Here is an 18,222-nt window from a genome sequence, read left to right on the forward strand (position 1 = left end):
CAGGGCAGGACAGCCGGCTGGCCCGGGCTGTGCTCCGTGTCGGTCCCCTCGCTACCCGGGCCGGTGGTGGTTTGGGTCGCGACGAGCTTCGAGCCTGCGGCTCTGCAAAGACGGTAGGATTTCGTCCATTTTGCATCCCGCTTCTCCCATCCTGTCGGCAAATCCTTTTAATGTAGCGTCCTGGATGTTAACTAATTATTAGGTGGAACCAGATTGCTGTTAGGTGGGGGCGGGGAGTTCCGCCTGGTGCATTCAGGCCTTAAGGAGGAATAGTCGTGCAGACCTGGTACAGCGCATTTGCAGCTCAGAGGGCTTCTGGCTCTTTTGCTGAAATGCGTGTTGCAGGAAGCTGAGGTTTGTTACAGTTCTATACCTGCCTATAGCCGGTTTTTTGTTTTGTTCGTTTCATTGGGGTTTTTTGTTTGTGGTTTTTTTTTTCCTTAAGGCAAGAATGGAAGGTTGAACCTCACGGCTAACGGAGATTTTTACCTGTAAAATCTTAGCAAGATCTGCCGTTTCATACCGTTACAGACTTACTAAAAAAATAATAATAATTACTTAGTATATGCCCATTACAGAATAATATAGTTAGTTTAAACTGGCTTTTTAATTGCGTTAGGCTCTCATGTTACTGAAGGGCTACCATAAAAATCAATAGATACTCTTTTTTTTTGGTCATAATGTATCTAAGTAGGAAAGTAGCTTCGTACATACCTACCTCACAGTGGCTTTTAATCTAAATAACTGTTGTGCAAGGCCGTTTGGAAAGTTCTTTGAGATAACAAATAACATGATGGTTGTTTAAGTTGGAGTTTTGTTAGGGTTTTTTAAAATGTTTTTTCTTTTTAATTCAAGTCTACTTGCTTTGCTTGTGTTATTATGCCCCAGTGTGAGAGAGCATTGATGCAGACAATCCAACCAAAACCTTATCTGAGTGCCAACCAAAAACTGTAACTAAAACTTTGGGAAATAGGGGAAGAGATGCAGAATAAAAGAGATGCTGTTACTGTGCCATTTTACAAATACATAGTTCATTATAATTTCAGCTCATGTGGTTAGTTCTTAAAAGATAGGAATAGATAGGACAAACTCCAGTGTAGTTAAGCAATGCAGCCTGTGACAGGGATCAATGACAGATGTGTAAGAAACTCCAATGGTAACTATAGGATGATGATTCCTGATATACTCTCCCAGCTTTACCTCTCTGCAGCTTGTGGCGTTTTTCTTGTGCATTCAGTACTTCCAGGTAACGAGTAAAACAAACTCCTGCCTGAACTACATTTTGCCTAAATGGCAGTAGTAGTTAGCATGCAGCAGTACAAATTCATGGCACACAAGCTACTCTAATTCATTGCCATATGAACATTTTTATATATTTACTAAGTTTAACTAATATTAAATAAAATTGTTCTTAATGTGTGGTCTGAGAACCTGTGACTAATAATGTCTATTTCATTGTTAGTGCTGGCTTAGTGCTGCCTTTGCTGTTGAGTGTTGGCACAGCTGCAGAGCAAACTGGATGGGGATGTGGAGCCGCTGAAAAGCAGGCATTTTTTTCCTTGGTTATTTTTCCTCCAGACCAGTATCCCAATCTAGTTCATAACCTGGCCACACAGAGACCTATCAACAAGGTATAGAGACTGCTTAAGGAGCATTGGTACTGAATGTTAAAATACAGCCTTCTTTAGAGGGAATTAATGGAGTGTACTGCTTTGTAAATCAGTATCTCTGTTTGCTATGGCTGAACTTCTTTCTCAAGTAGGGGTGATGATATATGTGGCTCTGGGAAATTTAATGTGAATTTAAAAAAAGCAAAATATCTTGTGCTGTTGATGGTGCTGGTCAAAGTAGGACAAGAGGTCTAAACCGTTTTCACAGCCATGAAGAAAATTTATGATAGAAGGATCTGATTTCTGCTAGCATCCTAATAATGCAGGCTTTTATATTGCAAATGCATAGCTAACCACAACAAAGACTGCTATTCTAAAGTTTCAGTCCTGCAAGCACAAAAGCAAAAGTGCCCATGTGATTGGACTTGGAGCAGCTAGAGAATATTCTTTTCTGTTTCTGAAGTGTTCATTTCTTTATTTCAACTGGAGGTTTTTCTTTATCTAGTCTCTGTTAACAGATCTTTTAAGAACTACGTTTTATCTTAGGTTGAAGTTAACTGCTTGAATAGATGGTAAAGATAACTTAAATGTACATTGTTAAAAGTAATTTGTGATGCATTTCAGTGGCACAGTTGTTGGGAAAGGTAACTTCTACTTGAGACACAACAAAAGAGTAGACAGAAGGCAAAAACTCCTTGGAAAAACTCACAAAGTTCAGTGAAGGTGATAATGCAATTGCTTGAGTCTGCACTAATCTAATCACCAGTGGTGTGCAAGAGCTGTTAGCCTTAGGGCTAGCAGTTTGAATGGTAAGCACTTGAACAAAGGAACCAGAATAACAGTAAAAACCAGTCGATAGAGGCAATTTTACTAAATTGGCACTGTTACATTGGTGTAAGAGATATACAGGCGTCATACAAATAAGTAAATTTAGTTCACTGAAGTAGATGAAGTGACGGGAGAGAAAATATCCTTTTCTTGTAAATACTCCCAAGATTTTTCTGTTCATGTATTCTGCTTTTCCTCTTTCAGCATAAGGATGCTTACCAGGCAATCCTGGATGGCGTGAAAGGCGGTGCCAAGGAGAAGAGACTTGCAGCTCAGTTTATTCCTAAATTCTTCAAGCATTTTCCTGAGCTAGCTGACTCAGCTATCAATGCCCAGTTGGACCTCTGTGAGGATGAAGATGTTTCTGTAAGAATAAGAACCTAGTAACAAGTTGATATCTTGAGTTTATATTGGCAGGGGCTGCTTTTTTTGCTTTGCTCTGTTTTTTTTGCTTTTTGTAATAGGCTCTGCCTTCTAGGAGGGAAGGGTTCTTTGGAAAACTTAGTTGTATTCATGCAAAAGAAGAATCTATTGTGTGATGGTATAGAAAGATACATCTGTTCCTGTTTGTCTCTTTCACTCCCATCACTCAGCAGAATAATAGCTGTCTAAACTCAGGTACAGCTTACTTTAATATGTATTACATTTTTTCCTTTAAAAAAGCACTGTGGTAATTTATTCTAATAATTTTCCCTGCCTCCCAGGAGGAATTTGTTTGCACCTGAGAACTGATTTCTGAATATATTGTTCTTGATGCTTCACAGTGCTTCTGTGTTGTTGATAAAAGCTATACCTTTGAAGCATCTTTGGTTATCAGATCTTGAATTATTTGGGCGGATCATTCAAGGATTTTTGTTAATGCTGAGAACAAAACTTAGAGGATATCTGTGCCATATGCATGACCATAAACTGTCCTTCCTGATAGCAAATAAAACTCCATAACAGATATTCCATCCCTTCAGCCATCAAATCATTGATTTTGTGAGCAGAGATGCTGTTTAAATTTTTTTCTCCAGTGCTGCTTCCATCTAAGAAAAACATATTATTTTTTTCATAAATACTTCATAATAGTTTCATAGCAAATAAGGTTTGACTGCCATTAGAATCTGAAACCTGCATTGCATTCTGAATGTGATACATTAAAATAGTGTGTGGTCATTTTCTCACATTTTGCTGATTTTTCTACCAAACTTCAGTAGTTGAATGGGCAGGGTTTTGTTAGTAATTACTTGAAATTTAATTTTTTTTAATTTCCATTATACTGACAATTTTAACAGATCCGTCGACAAGCAATCAAGGAATTACCTCAGTTTGCCACTGGAGATAATCTTCCTCGGGTAGCAGACATACTGACCCAGCTTCTACAGTCAGGTAGGAGACATTGATGGTTTCCTGGCTGATCTCCTTGTGGTGCACCTAAAAACATACACAGTTTTGTTCTGTAAAGCATTTTCTGTTCTGATTCATCATTCACCATGAAGCAGTCTGTCCCAGTGCCACTGATGTTCTGCTTCCCCCCCTTATATTCACTGCACAATTGTACTACTACTTGGGCTGAAGATTTGCTAATCATCCTAATCTAAACTGAAAATCTTTCTTTTAAATGTAACAATTTTTAAAAAATTTAAGTTACATGAAAGCATCTGTAGAAAAAGGGGAAAAAAACCAGCCCTTCCCCCAGTTACAATCTGCAGCAAATTGCTTTCTGAGGAAGATTTCTAAGCCAGGTACTCAGGAACTTTAAAAATCTTGAAGACATTTTCTTCCATACAATGCATTTTTGGTAAAAAATATTTAATTCAAAATTTAATATACAATGTGTTTAATCTCAGAAAGCTATAGAGTGCTAAATATTAGATGTTCTGATTTGTATTAAAAATGCATTAAGTCCATAGGCTTCTCAGAAGAGATTTGTTTTTTTGAAGCATATACATTTCTCTGTTCAGTTAATCAAGAAAGTTGTTTGTCCCACCTACAAATACTGTATACTACTTTTAAAAGAGTTTAAAAAGAAATCACTATTTATTTTACCTTAATTTAATAAAGGTCAGCTTGTTTATTCAGCTGTTCTTTAAAAAGACTAAATGTAACAGTTAAGAACTTCCCTTCTAGTTCTCAGTCCTATCAAATTTGCATTGTTCAAGTTTTGGCAGGGAAGCTGAAGTGGCAAATAGATTTTAAGTTTTGCTTCCAGCTTTCATAATAATGGGTTTTCTACTTCCTCAGTCGAGTAGTTGTTGAAAATACCAGTTACGGTTTTTACAATAAAATGCTGAGGATAGAGTATTTATTGTGTGATGTCAGAAATCTTTCTTTGTTTCTTCTGCTCTTATGTTTGCATTTCAAGGATATGTTGGGTTTTTTTCTGCCTTCAGATGATTCTGCAGAATTCAATTTGGTGAACAATGCGTTGCTTAGTATATTTAAGATGGATGCTAAAGGTAAAGAACACATTTTTCTATAAATGTCTTTTATTAATATTTCAAAGTCTCTTGATAGGATGAGAACAGAACTCAATTTTGTGCCTTTTTAGTACAATGTAGAAGTTAGAGACGCTGAACATTTCAATAATTGTGGACCTGAATTATTTATGTATGAATAAAAGAATGTGTGTTTTTATGTCAAGCTATGTGAAAATTATGGAGTTCTTTAAAAGTTAGTATAGCAGTTATTTTAAAATGTCTCATGGAGTCTTAGAAGAGGACATATCTTGTGCATAGGAGGTTCAGCTCTTATAAAATAATTTGCATCACTTGATTTATGCTCCATTCAGGGACTTTGGGAGGCTTATTCAGTCAAATTCTACAGGGAGAGGATATTGTGAGAGAGAGAGCCATCAAGTTCCTCTCTACGAAACTGAAAACCCTGCCTGAGGAGGTGATGACAAAGGAAGTAGAAGATTTCATATTGACTGAATCAAAGAAGGTGAGTGTCTATTTTCTGTACAGACTAAAGGTATTAGTAAATCATCCCTTGTCACTGGCATTGCTTTAGAGATCTGTTTATTTAAGCCACATGTAAAGCTAAGCATTGTACAGAAGCAGTATTCTAGCTACCCTATTCTGCCACAACCTAAACTTTGTGGGAAAACTAAAATAATGCTAGGCTCTTCTCATTTTGTAAGCACAATTTTTATTAGAATCGTAGAATTGCTCACATTGGAAAAGGACTTTGGGAGGTCAGTCACCTCAGGGAATGATGCTCAGCTGAATTCAGATCAGATTTATCAGTGATTTGTCCAATTGGGTTTTGAAAACCTCTTTGGATGGAGATTTCCCAAACTGTCAGGGCAACAAGCTCTGTCATGGTGTTAACCTGGCAGGTAGCTAAATACTATGCAGCCACTTGCACACTTTACCCCGCCCTCTGGGGAGTCAGGGAGAGAATCAGAAAGGTAAAGATAAAGAAACTTGTGGGTTGAGATAAAAGCAATTTAATAATTGAAATAAAATACAATAATAGAAAGTAATAATTAATAAAAACACACAAACGTGTGATGCATAGTACAGATGCTCATCACCCACTGACTAATGACCAGCCTGTCTCTGGCTAGCAATCCCAGAGGACAGAAATCCTGAAACTGCAATCCCAGAAGGAAGTGCTTCCTGGCCAACCCACATAAATACACTGGGCTTGAGGTTGCATGGTAGGGAATATTCCATTGGCCAGTTGGGATCTGATGCTCTGGCTGTTATTCCTTCCCCGCTTCTTGTGTACCTGCACACTAGCAAAGCTTGAGAAGTTGGAAAGTCCTTCTGTTCTTCCAGTCTTTGGCAGATTGCAAATCAGCCAGTGTTACCCCCATATACAAGAAGGGACAGAAGGCTGATCCAGGAAATTACAGGCCTGTTAGTCTGACTTCAGTACCAGGGAAGCTGATGGAGCAGATCATCCTGAGCACCATTACGTGTTGCATGCAGAACATGCAGGTGATCAGGCCCAGTCAGCAAGAGTTCATGAAAGGCAGGTCCTGTTTGACTAACCTCATCTCCTTCTATGACAGGGTGACCTGCTTATTGGATGAGGGAAGGGCTGTGGATGTTGTCTACCTTTACTTTAGCAAGGCTTTTGATACAGTTTCCCACAGCATTATCCTGGAGAAGCTGGTTGCTCATGGCTGGAATGCTTCACTTGACAAAAAACTGGTTGGATGCCCGGGTTCAATGAGTTGTGCTCAGTGGAGTTAAATCCAGTTGGGGCTGGTCACCAGTGGTGTTCCCCAGGGCTCTGTGCTGGGGCTGCTCCTGGTTAACATCTTCATTGATGACCTGGATGAGGGGATCGAGTGCACCCTCAGTAAGTCTGCAGGTGACACTAAGCTGGGTGGGGGTGTCGATCTGCTTGAGGGCAGGGAGGCTCTGCAGAGGGATCTAGAGAGGCTTGACCGATGGGACAAGGCCAATGGAACCAGTTTCAATAAGGACACATGTTGGGTCCTGCACTTGGGCCACAAAAACCCCCAGCAGTGCCACAGGCTTTGGGGGGGAGTGGCTGGAGAGCTGCCCAGCAGAGAGGGGGTGTTGTTTGACAGCTGACTGAACATGAGCCAGAAGTGTGCCCAGGTGGCCTGGCCTGCATCAGGGGTAGTGTGACCAGCAGGACCAGGGAGGTGATCCTGCCCCTCTACTCGGCCTTGGTGAGGCTGTACCTGGAGTATTGTGTGCAGCTTTGGGCACCACAGTAAAAGAAGGACACTAAAGTGCTGGAAAGGGCACAGAGAAGGGCAGCTAGGCTGGTTAGAGGTCTGGAGAAAGATCTTAAGAGGAGAGGCTGAGGGAGCTGGGGCTGTTCAGCCTGGAGAAGAGGAGGCTGAGGGGAGACCTCATTGCTCTCTACAACTACCTGAAAGGAGGTTGTGTTGAGACGTGTGGCCTCTTCTCTGTAGTAACCAGCAGCAGAACAAAAGGAAATGGGGTCAAGTTCCAACAGGGGAGGTTCATGTTGGATATTACGGAAAATTTCTTCACAGAAAGAGTGGTGAGGCATTGGAACAGATTGCCTAGGGACATGATGGAGGCGCTGTCCCTGGAGGTGTTAAAAAACAGATGTGGCATTTTGGGAGATGCTTTAGTGGTCACGGGGGTGTAGGGCTGATGGTCAGACTTGGATGATCTTGAAGATCTTTTGCAACCTTAATGATTCTGTGGTTCTATGAACCTTAGCAACAACTAAATCCAACTGTATATTATCAACATTCTCCTCATACCAAATCCCATATTAAAAAAATATTCTAAAATATTCCAAAGCAGCCATATTCTAGCAACTAAAAAGAAAATTGTCTTTATCCCAGCCAAAACCAGGACACACTCCAATGTTTAATTGTCTTCAGCATGATTTATTTTTTTCTTTATCCAGTTGGAACCTCCCCTATCAGTTTTGTATCATTGTCTCATTCTCACCCTGTCCACCACAGTAAAGAACCTGGCCTCTACTCTTCTTGACTTGCTCTTAAATATTGGAAATTCAGTGTTAGACTGCCTCATCCCCTTAGGACTTCTTATCCTTAAGGCCCAGTTTCCTTAGGTTCTGCTCAGGGGTCACATGCTCTAGATACTGCTCACCTTGCCTGGGCTTACTAAAGCCTGTCAACAACCTCCTCATACGGGAGGGCCCAACACTAGGTGCAGTATTCCAGATCTGGCCTAATGAGGGCATAGCAAAATAGAATCCTCAATCACTTGGCTTCCCTCAGTCTACTTCCTATGCTCTTGTCACAAGACCAGGATGCTGTTCATCACCTAAGGAGCACTGCTGACACTTAAGTTTAGCCTGCTGTCCCCAGAGGCCTCAGGGATCTTTTCAGCAGAGCAGTTCCCCAGCCAGTCAGTCCCCAACATGTGCTGCTGCAGGGAAGTTAGTTCATCTCAGGTGCAGGACTTTGCATTTGTCTTTATTGAATTTCATGAGATTCCTGTGCATTCCCCAGGCTGAGAAACATATAAAAAGTATTACTTATTTTTTTTAATCAATAAAGAATAGGTACTCGTTTAAGATTTATTCTGCCTGAAGCATATGATTTTGTTATGTAAGAAATTTTGGGTTTGAGTTTGGAGTTCAAGAAAAGTATTTCTATGTACAACTTGATGTCAGTTACTTTGATCTGGAGGTGCACACAGCTATACTGCATGTTTTCATGTATTCTTTTAAGCTTGTGTTTTTAAATATCTCGAAGCTGGATTTAAATGCTAAATATTTGCATACTTTGCCTTTTTAAATCAAGTAGGTTTGATTTGGAGGTTTTCAAATTACCACCATAGAAGTACATTTTCTGATTTTCTCTTAAGGTGCTGGAAGATGTTACGGGTGAGGAATTTGTTCTGTTCATGAAAATATTGTCTGGATTAAAAAGCTTACAAACAGTAAGTGGAAGGCAACAACTAGTGGAGCTGGTAGCTGAACAAGCTGACCTGGAACAAACATTCAACCCATCTGATCCGGATTGTGTGGACAGACTTCTGCAGTGTACTCGACAGGCAGTGCCACTCTTCTCAGTATGTATTTATTTGCCTTGCATGAAGAATGTTGTGGCAAGTTAATGGCTAAAGCCTCTCTTGGGTGTTCCTGATTAAGTTAGAATTACAACATATTAGTATTTCTCTACCTTCAGCTTCAAATGTATTTAAATGCTCAAAAACATCCTTAAAGCCTCCAAATGCAAAGTGCTTTTGTGTTATTCTCTGTTCTTCAACATTTTCTTTGAAATTTAACATGTTACAGTTAATTATGACAAGATTCTCACATTAGGCTCACACATGTATGAGCATGAGTATTTCAAGTCTAGTGCTAGGCATTTGCAGCACTTAAAGACCTATTCTTGGTCTATATAGACAATCTTTTCAGCCTATTTTGCAGACAGCCTCTGAGTTTAAGGGAAGGGTCTCTGTTTAGCTGCTTGGTCGGCATTTATAAGGGTGGTAAAGTTTTGGGGGAAGAAACATTTAACTCCTTCAACTCAAAGAGTAGCCTAAATAATGTGCAGTGTTTTGGGTTTCCTTTCAGAAAAACGTTCATTCCACAAAATTTGTAACATACTTCTGTGAGCATGTTCTCCCAAACCTCAGTTCATTGAGTACTCCAGTGGAGGGTCTTGATATCCAGTTAGAGGTAAGGCAAGGCTAAAATGTCTTTACAATTGTAAAAAATAAGAAGAGAGCTGTTTTAAAAATTGCAAACTCCTTTCTTAAGAGGTTTCCAGCTTTTGGCTTGGAGAAAACTTTTGAGGCAAGGCTGGAATAAGATCAGTGTAATTGTTTTTATGTTAGCGTCAATTCTTTAAGCACATAGCATTTACTGAAATGACTGTTGTCTGGGTTGTGCTAATTTAGCCTCCTGAGGGAGTGGCTTGATGTATGTAATTTTGCTTGTGTTAATCACTGGTGCAGCTTCAGTTAGATCTCTGTGAATCTCATTTTGAAGGTGAATTCTACTGCACATGTGAGAGGTACAGTTTTGTTTACTTGTTGACTGAAGATGTTTGTTGGGATTAGACACACAAACCTGTGTTACGGTTTGAGGATATGAAAAACAGAGTAGGAATGTTCCTCCTTGCATTCTTTCCAGATGTTTGGGAGGGATTTAAGTGTAATAGCTGACCTCTACTGTCCCAGCCATAATGATGTGATAATCACTTAAGTTGGAAGTTGAGCCTTTACTTTCCAGTTAACACACAAAAATGTTACTATCCTTGGGTGTAGGTTTTGAAGCTTCTTGCTGAAATGAGTTCATTTTGTGGTGATATGGAAAAGCTGGAATCAAATTTGAAGAAGCTGTTTGATAAATTACTGGTAAGACTAATTACATTTTTACTCATATAAAACACTTATAAAAAAAAACCACCTGAGTTTTCATCAAAACAAGTTCTTTTTATCTATTAACCTGTTTATCCTTTTCCTAAAGTGGCTGTTTCAAATACAGCTCTGCCCATGATACAAAGTCAAACCTCACTCTACAATTCAAAGCCTCTGTAGACATATGGAGCTTTTAATCCAGTAAACCCACGTAGTTTTGTTATATTTAAGTTATATAGTCATGAGAGTCATGTTGATCTTACAGAAGGCTATATCTGCACTGAAAGATTTTAAGCAAAACTCAGTACTGTTTTGGAAGCATTGTTGCTGCCTCTGGTAGCTGTGCTACCCATATTTCCTTTGAGTCACAGGTGTCAAGCCTTAAGTGTGGGCAAACCACCTGCATCAGGACTTCATTCAGTGGTTCATCATGTCAGTATAAGGACAGGGGATACTTCTTCAGTTGTCAGCATAAATAAATCCTCTAGTCCAAACACTGCAAAAGAAGGGTCAGTCTGTAAATGTGTCTCCTGCATATGTTTTTCCTTTTTGTTCATTAGGAGTATATGCCCCTTCCTCCAGAGGAAGCAGAGAATGGGGAAAATGCAGGTAATGAAGAGCCCAAGTTGCAGTTCAGTTATGTCGAGTGTTTATTGTATAGCTTCCATCAGCTGGGTCGTAAACTTCCGGACTTCCTCACAGCCAAGCTGAATGCAGAGAAATTGAAAGACTTCAAAATCAGGTAATCACTTAGAGGCAAGTACTAAGAGTTCTATTAGAAAGTGTGAATTATTATTGTCTGAGTGTTTAAGATGTGGAAATGACATTGATAGAAGACTTCTTTTGAGCATTTTTCCTAAGGAGGAGAACAGTAAGATTACAGCTTCCATTTCCTTGTGCTTTTATTTTATGGGAGTATGTAAAATTTATTAACGGATTGTTTTGAAATTTTTTAGGCTGCAGTATTTTGCTCGTGGGTTGCAGGTGTATATTCGACAGCTTCGTCTAGCACTTCAAGGAAAAACAGGAGAAGCCTTGAAAACGGAGGAGGCAAGTATTTTTCAGGAGTTCTCATTTTTCTAATTGAACCTTCTGAAATAACCATTGGCACATATTAATGGGCTGCAGGCTGTTGTATGCATGCAAATAGATTAAATGATACTGCTAACATCTATTGCAACTGTATCTTACCTAATGCTACATTTTACAAGCTAAGATGATCATGTGGATACAGGAAGCAACTAACAGTAGAAACCACATGTATTTGGCTTAACTGTGCTCTGCACTTTGTTTTGAAAGAGGAATTTTCATATATCGAGGGAAAAAAATTTAGTGGGAAGTACAGTGGAATATTAAGATCAACTAGTTATTGTAAAACTGCAAGGAACCTAAAAATAATTGTAATAAAAACTCAGAAGTGTACACCTTTCTCTATTACTATTGCTATAGCAGTCCACTTGGAGGAGCAGTCAGTTTAATGTTACAGCTTCATCAAATGCAGTTGACATAATTTAAAGCTACCAGAATAGGTGCTCAGTTGTGTTTCTTCTTTTACAGAACAAGATTAAAGTGGTTGCCTTGAAAATAACCAATAATATTAATGTTTTAATCAAGGTAAGTTCTCACACTATGAAGGAGTAAATTCACACAATAGAGCAACCTATGCAGAAAAAAAAAATTAATAGATAAGAACTAAGTTGTATTGTGTTACTAAGAGAGTTAGTGGTAGGCAGTTCTCAGGGTGGCTGCCCACTTTACTGTTTGCGAAGAGGTACAGATCTGCCATTTAGGAAGCTGCTTAGCTTTTGCTGCTGCTGGGATAGGGCTCTAATGCTCCTTTGCAGCACAGGAGCAGAAGGCCTTGCTGTAGGGGTTCAAGTTGAGCCATTTTCTTTGCTATTTCCCTTTCCTGAAGCGGCAGGAAGGGGTAAGAAATAGTTGGAAGAGGTGCAAGGAGATGGAGGGAGGAGGCAAAGCAAGCTGCTATACAGAACCTTTTCCTCCAATGAGTCTAGGTGAGATGGTCTGCAGAAAAAGCCTTCCATCCAAAGCTCTTGAATCCATTCTGCTTGCTTCTAACCACTTTTTCGTCTCTTTCTTCACTTCCCGTCTCTCAACTTGAATCACCATCATAAACCAAAAACTTAGCCCACAGTATTGAAAAGCCTATTTTTTACTATCATAGGGTATCAAATGTCTCCCTTCAGGAGCCATTGTAGTTCATTCTAAGGTGTTTAATGTGCCCAGGGAGAGAGTGAAAGCACGTTATGCCAGTGTAAGACACTATTCTGTTAATATACATTTAATTTTAATTCCATAACAAAGTGTATGGGCTAAGGCAGCCAGGTAAAGCTACTGCTGCCTTTTCTCCCTCTGCCATGGGACTTCAGAAAGGATTTAGAATCCTTGGAAAGTAACTTTTTCTGGAGTCTCAGTAGGTAGCTAAAATTTTGAAGTGCAATCAACATTAATTTAGCTGTAAACTGTCTGATTTTGCCTCCATAGGATCTCTTCCACATTCCTCCTTCTTACAAAAGTACAGTTACGCTGTCATGGAAACCAGTACAAAAGGCAGATGCAAGGTAAGACTTTTTTCATAAAAAGATAAAACTGTGGTGTTAATTTTTGCTGTCTACAAAATAAAGAAATACACACTGCACATGAGCTGAAAGTTTCACAATCAAAAATAACACCCATCCTGGAAGCAATTAAGACTGTGGAGTGATAATCTTAGTCTTGCTTTAGGGGTACAATAGGTTGAATCAACTGGAGACCAGCTTACTTCCTCTTTTGAAGTATTATTCAGGGCATCTTCATCAGCTTCCAGTGGTTGGTCTCTGAGGGTGAGCTGCTATTCCTGTACTTGTCACCACAGGGATGTAATGATCTGTTTTTGTGTTTTTTCTGTCAGTCAAAAAAGAGCAAGTGAAGATACAACCTCAAGTTCACCCCCAAAGAAAGCTTCGGCAGGACCAAAAAGGGATGCCAGGCAAATATATAATCCTCCCAGTGGAAAATACAGCAGTAACCTGGGTAGTTTTTCTTACGGTAAGTTAAACAGCTTGAAAAAACTGTTTCTAGTGGAAGTTCTGCTTTGGATTGGGGAACAATCAAATTGAGCCAACTTAGATTCTCAGATCAAATTGTACTATCACCAATTTTTTTGTGTAATGGTCTCTTTTCTAGCTGTTAATCTCTGACAGTGTTACCAGCATATAAACAGTATGTCATTTGCAAGTTAGTTTTTAGTAGTGTTCTAATACATAGAGCTAGTAATCGAACTGCTGAGTTCTCTGTTATGACACAACACTCACACCCCAAATTTCCCATTGGACAGACTGGTTTCTTTAAGTGGCAGAGCTGGGCCACCTGCTGTCATGCAACTGGATCTGTGCTGCATTCCTATTACAGCCATTGCTGATGTTGCAGACCTGATCCAGAACTTCTGGGAATTGCCAGGTTCACTGTGTACGCACAGTTACGTCCTCATCTTCCCTGTCTCTGCAAGTCATATTTCTGGGCAAACCATGAGGGTGGTTGCAGACTGGATGAACAGGTCCAAAAATGGCAGCACCCTGTTCTTGTTTTGTTGTCTGTAGGCCCATTGGTCCTTCTGTCAAACAAACAGCCTACTGTGACAAATTACTCCCCATGTCTATACGTTGAAAAACTTATATAAAAGACAGTTCTTTTTATAAAAACTGTGCTGGTTTTGGCTGGAATAGTGTTAATTTTCTTTAGTAGTATGGGGCTATGTTTTGGATTTGTGCTGAAAACGTGATACTACAGGGATGTTTTTGTTATTGTTGAGCAGTGCTTAGAACAGAGTCAAGGCCTTTTCTGCTTTTCACACTAAGCCACCAGCAAGTAGGCTGCAGTGGGAACAAGAATTTTGGAGGGGAGACAGCTAGAGAACAGATAAGTCTTCTGCAGATTTCTTACTTGTAGTCTTACTGTTCTAAAAATTAGGAAATTTTCAATTAAAAATGTTTTACTGCTTGTTCCTGTTTCTTGCCCAGACCTCTAATCAGCTTTTGATTTTGATATTTAAAAAAAAAACCACACAGTTTTCTCTCTGTAGATTAATATGACCTGTATTTTAAGACTGGGTGAAGAGGAAGCATGGAAGGGGAATGAGAATTTGATATATTTTCAAACAAATCTAAAGAAACTTTAACAAAATGTTGGGGAGAGGGTTTGCAGTGATCAGATTGTTTGTAACAAAGGGAAAGGAGAAATATTTTGCAGTATACAAATAGTTTGTATAGTATTGGTCTATGTCTAAGTTTTTTAATTTGATATAGTCAAGATACCAGCCCAGCAAAAAGACTTAAAGTATGCTGATGGTGACTGAACATGGAGGATAGAAAAGGATAGACTGACAAAATTGTGGTCTTTCCATCATTTTATAAAATCACTAGGAGCAAGTCAGACAGATACATCAACATAGATACAGAGTTATTGGACAGAAGGATGAGCTAGAAAGCTTAATGAAGTTCTTGACAGACCAGTTTTCAACTATGTGATAATGGATTGGCCCAAATACAGTTCTAAAATTATGGCACAGTTATACATCATAGTGTGTGTGTGCAGAAAGACTACATTTAGTTTTGAGAGGCTAGCTCTCCTGACCTCGTTTTACAGTTAGTGGGGTCTGTTGTCCGTCAAAGCATAAGTCAGAGATTCAGGGGAGATAAGCAGGTTTAGCCTCAGAACTTTTTAAAAAGTCAGCCTTCAATACCTCCAGTTATTGCTATTTAATTTTAATCTGTATACAGCATAAAGCCTGTGTGAAAAGTTTTTATTTTTCTTTCAGAGCAAAGAGGTGGTTTCCGGGGTGGACGAGGAAGGGGCTGGGGAGGACGTGGCAATCGTAGCCGAGGAAGAATCTACTGAGTAGAGCATTACATCTTCTGTGCCCCTGAAGGGCTACAGTGAAAGTACTACTCAGCAAGTTTGCTTGGAGTATTGTTTCCTTCAAGGACTGCCTTCCACTAAGACTGATTTCAATGTTCTTTATACCTTTGTATGTATGATCTACTTTTCTAACAGACTACAACATGTCCATAGTGAAACTACAACTGTATTTTTGGATGCTTACAGTCAGCAGTTTTGGGTTCTTATTTTTGAAGTGTCTTCAGGATTTATTCTAAATTGGAAAGGAGCGTAGATGTTTTATCAAAAGCTACGTCTTGACAGTTTGTATATTAACCTAAAATTCAGCTACTGCATAACTGAAACTATATAATTGAGTTTATGTATTAAGTAGTGGACAGGAAAGGCATGACAACAGAGATATATGTCAGATAAGCTTAGCAGTTGCAGTAATCCTTTCCTCATCTGTAACCGTGTTTTGCAATATGTGGAGAAGAGTACCATTGTTCAGTTTGCTTTGATTTACTTAAAATGGACTTGGATGAGATAAGTACTGTTTTTTTTAAAGTTTGCAACATGGATGGAAATGGGGTTTTTTTGCTTGTAGCATGAAGCAGTTCTTTTTCTTAGGTATGTGAAGAATGTGGAGTTTTTTTGATTTGCACATTCGCTCTTCTCTGCATTGCAATGCAGAAGTGATATTTTGCAATTGAGTTTTTAATGTTTAATATGAATGTGTGCATATAGCTATGCCATGAAATTTCAGTAAATTAACAGGAAAAACAAAACAATAAATGTCTATAATTATTCCAGGAATGAGTAAAGACTGATGCAGTGATTAAGTTTCATAGGCTGGAGCTGGACCATAGCAGTACCTGGCTCATTTCTTTGTTTTGCAGATTTCTGGATTAGTTGGAACTTGAGGGTTTTTTCTTTGTTTTGTGGTTTTTTGATTTTATTTTTTTTTTACCAATACAGTTGCATTTTAAAATATATAAATAAAATTGTATTTTGGATAACATTGAAAGATTCCAGCTTAATTCAGGTGGAAAAGTTTGACAATTCCATGCTATTTTTTTCCATAGCAACTTGGTATTCTTATTTACTGGTTTACACCCAGAAAATACAATGTAAGAGCACAGTGCTTCTTTTTTTATTCTCACCACACAAAATTTTTACTTCTCAGGTCATTCAGCATTATAAAGGAATTAGCAGATAGTAAAAGGAAGCTGGGACAGAGGAAAAGAATCTGTAATAGTGTTCCAGGGCATGTTGATGTAAAATAGCTTAGGCTTTAGAAGAATGAAGATTCTTATACTTGTTTTTGTCCAACCATTCAATACCCACAGACACATGCCTGAAAGTGATGTTTCCCCACCTAGTTCCCTTTGTATTTGCTTGTGAATCTGACTCAGGTGTCTTCATTAACACTGATATTTATTACTACAGTCAGAAGGCCAGAATACTGAAACTGTGGAAAAGTTAGAGACATTATGGAGGCTAAAATAGATGTCTATTTTTGCTTAACTCTGGAGCAATAGGCAGCAAACTTTGGACATTCCATGACAAGCAAGCTGACTTTGTATTTCTGATACAGCTTTTAAACTCAAGATTGGTCACTAAAATCAACAAACTTGGCAAAGAACTTTCGAGGACAAATTTTGTGAGATCAAAATGTCACTCTGAAAATAGGCAGTAGATGGGTAATAAGCTTCCATTGGGGAAAAAAAATAGACACTTTGCACTTGTGGCTATAATGTGTATTTTGAGAGGATTTGAAAAATGTAGTCTCAAAGCCTAAACATGGCTTGTATTTAGAGTAGGTACTTAGCAGCTTATTTTCTCACTAAATTTTGAGTGAGTTTTACAGGAGTCCTGTTTTTCAGATGTGATATGCAAAGTTCTTGAGGCCTCAGAAGTAGTTAGATTATTTTTTCCCCAGTTCCGTATTTAATTTTAATGCAGTGAGTTGTTGTGGAGACACCTGTTTATCATCTTGTTGAATTGTAAATGTTCCCTTATGCTTTTGGAATAAATTCATTTTGTAAGTTTGTTTGGCTCATGGTTTTGCACTTACTTTGCAATATTTTGTGTTGGCTTAGTAAAAAGGTGCTAAGATAACTTTTTATTTTAGTGACCTATCTCTTTAGACTGCTGTAGATGTATTGAGCTGTTTGCCACCAAGGAATATTTTCACAAGACTGCATTAGCTGTTGCAACTTCTAAATAATTCAACTTTTAAATGTAAAATGTTGGATAGGAAATTTTCAGCAAGAGCTGCATGTCATACATCTTATTTCGGAATTATCATGTGAAAAGGATTCATTCATTGTCTTATTCAACCTCCTAGATGTTGACAGTACAATAAAAATTGTTAGTAACATGATAGAGCAAGAGTGGTTTGGAGTAGCAGCCTGTTTTTTTTTTTAAATGAACTCTAATATCCCTGATGTGAAAACTGGCAGCAGTAAGGAACTCAGGGAAATCATACTTCTGGAAATGTTCTTTGTCCTGAGACAAACTGAATCCCTTGCATTAGTTTAACCTGACAGTTTGTAAACTTATGGTTCTTCTTAATTGGGTGTGAGTTACAGGCAGATGTAGCTGTTTACAGCTCTCTTGCAAACTTAGAAAGGTCAAACAGACCAAAATTTGAATTTGGCCGCTCAGGACTGGGGAAATGGGCTGCCACTGCTGGGTTGGTATTTACCATTTGCTGGAATAGAAAAAGTTTAGACTTTTCTGTGTAGCTGAAAAGCATTGGAAGGAAAAAGAAGTCATGTGTTTTTCAGAGCTGCTCTGCACAGGCCCTTCAGTGCGCGGGCCTCAGCTGCTGGCTGCAGTTTGATTCGGGCCGTGGGGCCATTTCTTCTGGCTGTCACGCCAAGCCTTTCAGCGGGCAGGAGCCGGCGTTATCTTTTTGTCAAGGAAAAGTGCCCAGCGTGGCGCCACCCGCTGCTTGTTGCATTTAAAGTCAGCCTTGAGCGCGGGCCAACGGCTCTGCTGCTACCCACGTGAAGCAGGTACGAGTGCCCGGACTCTGCTCCCCGAGCTGGATAAGACGCCCGTGGAGCTGCACAGACGCGGTGCCGCCTCCCGGAGTCCCTCCCGTGCCGCGGCTC

General features: G+C 39.2%; 1 protein-coding gene across 1 annotated transcript in view; it reads left to right on the top strand.

Moving 5' to 3' along the window:
- API5 (apoptosis inhibitor 5) overlaps nt 1-16,241 on the top strand; it is a 21,424-nt gene extending 5,183 nt beyond the window's left edge. Inside the window, exons 3-17 of the mRNA XM_009999580.1 lie at nt 4-113; nt 1,211-1,246; nt 2,643-2,804; nt 3,716-3,809; nt 4,814-4,879; nt 5,212-5,363; nt 8,723-8,929; nt 9,438-9,542; nt 10,133-10,222; nt 10,786-10,967; nt 11,182-11,275; nt 11,783-11,839; nt 12,731-12,807; nt 13,137-13,273; nt 15,042-16,241. Of these exons, the coding sequence (XP_009997882.1) occupies nt 4-113; nt 1,211-1,246; nt 2,643-2,804; nt 3,716-3,809; nt 4,814-4,879; nt 5,212-5,363; nt 8,723-8,929; nt 9,438-9,542; nt 10,133-10,222; nt 10,786-10,967; nt 11,182-11,275; nt 11,783-11,839; nt 12,731-12,807; nt 13,137-13,273; nt 15,042-15,121 (1,649 nt within the window). The 3' untranslated portion in view covers nt 15,122-16,241. The remainder of the gene's footprint in view (nt 1-3; nt 114-1,210; nt 1,247-2,642; nt 2,805-3,715; nt 3,810-4,813; nt 4,880-5,211; nt 5,364-8,722; nt 8,930-9,437; nt 9,543-10,132; nt 10,223-10,785; nt 10,968-11,181; nt 11,276-11,782; nt 11,840-12,730; nt 12,808-13,136; nt 13,274-15,041) is intronic.
- Nucleotides 16,242-18,222: the final 1,981 nt, after the last annotated feature.

Source organism: Chaetura pelagica, unplaced genomic scaffold (genome assembly GCF_000747805.2).
Source record: "Chaetura pelagica isolate M959 unplaced genomic scaffold, ChaPel_1.0 scaffold55, whole genome shotgun sequence".
Taxonomy (NCBI): Eukaryota; Metazoa; Chordata; class Aves; order Apodiformes; family Apodidae; genus Chaetura; species Chaetura pelagica.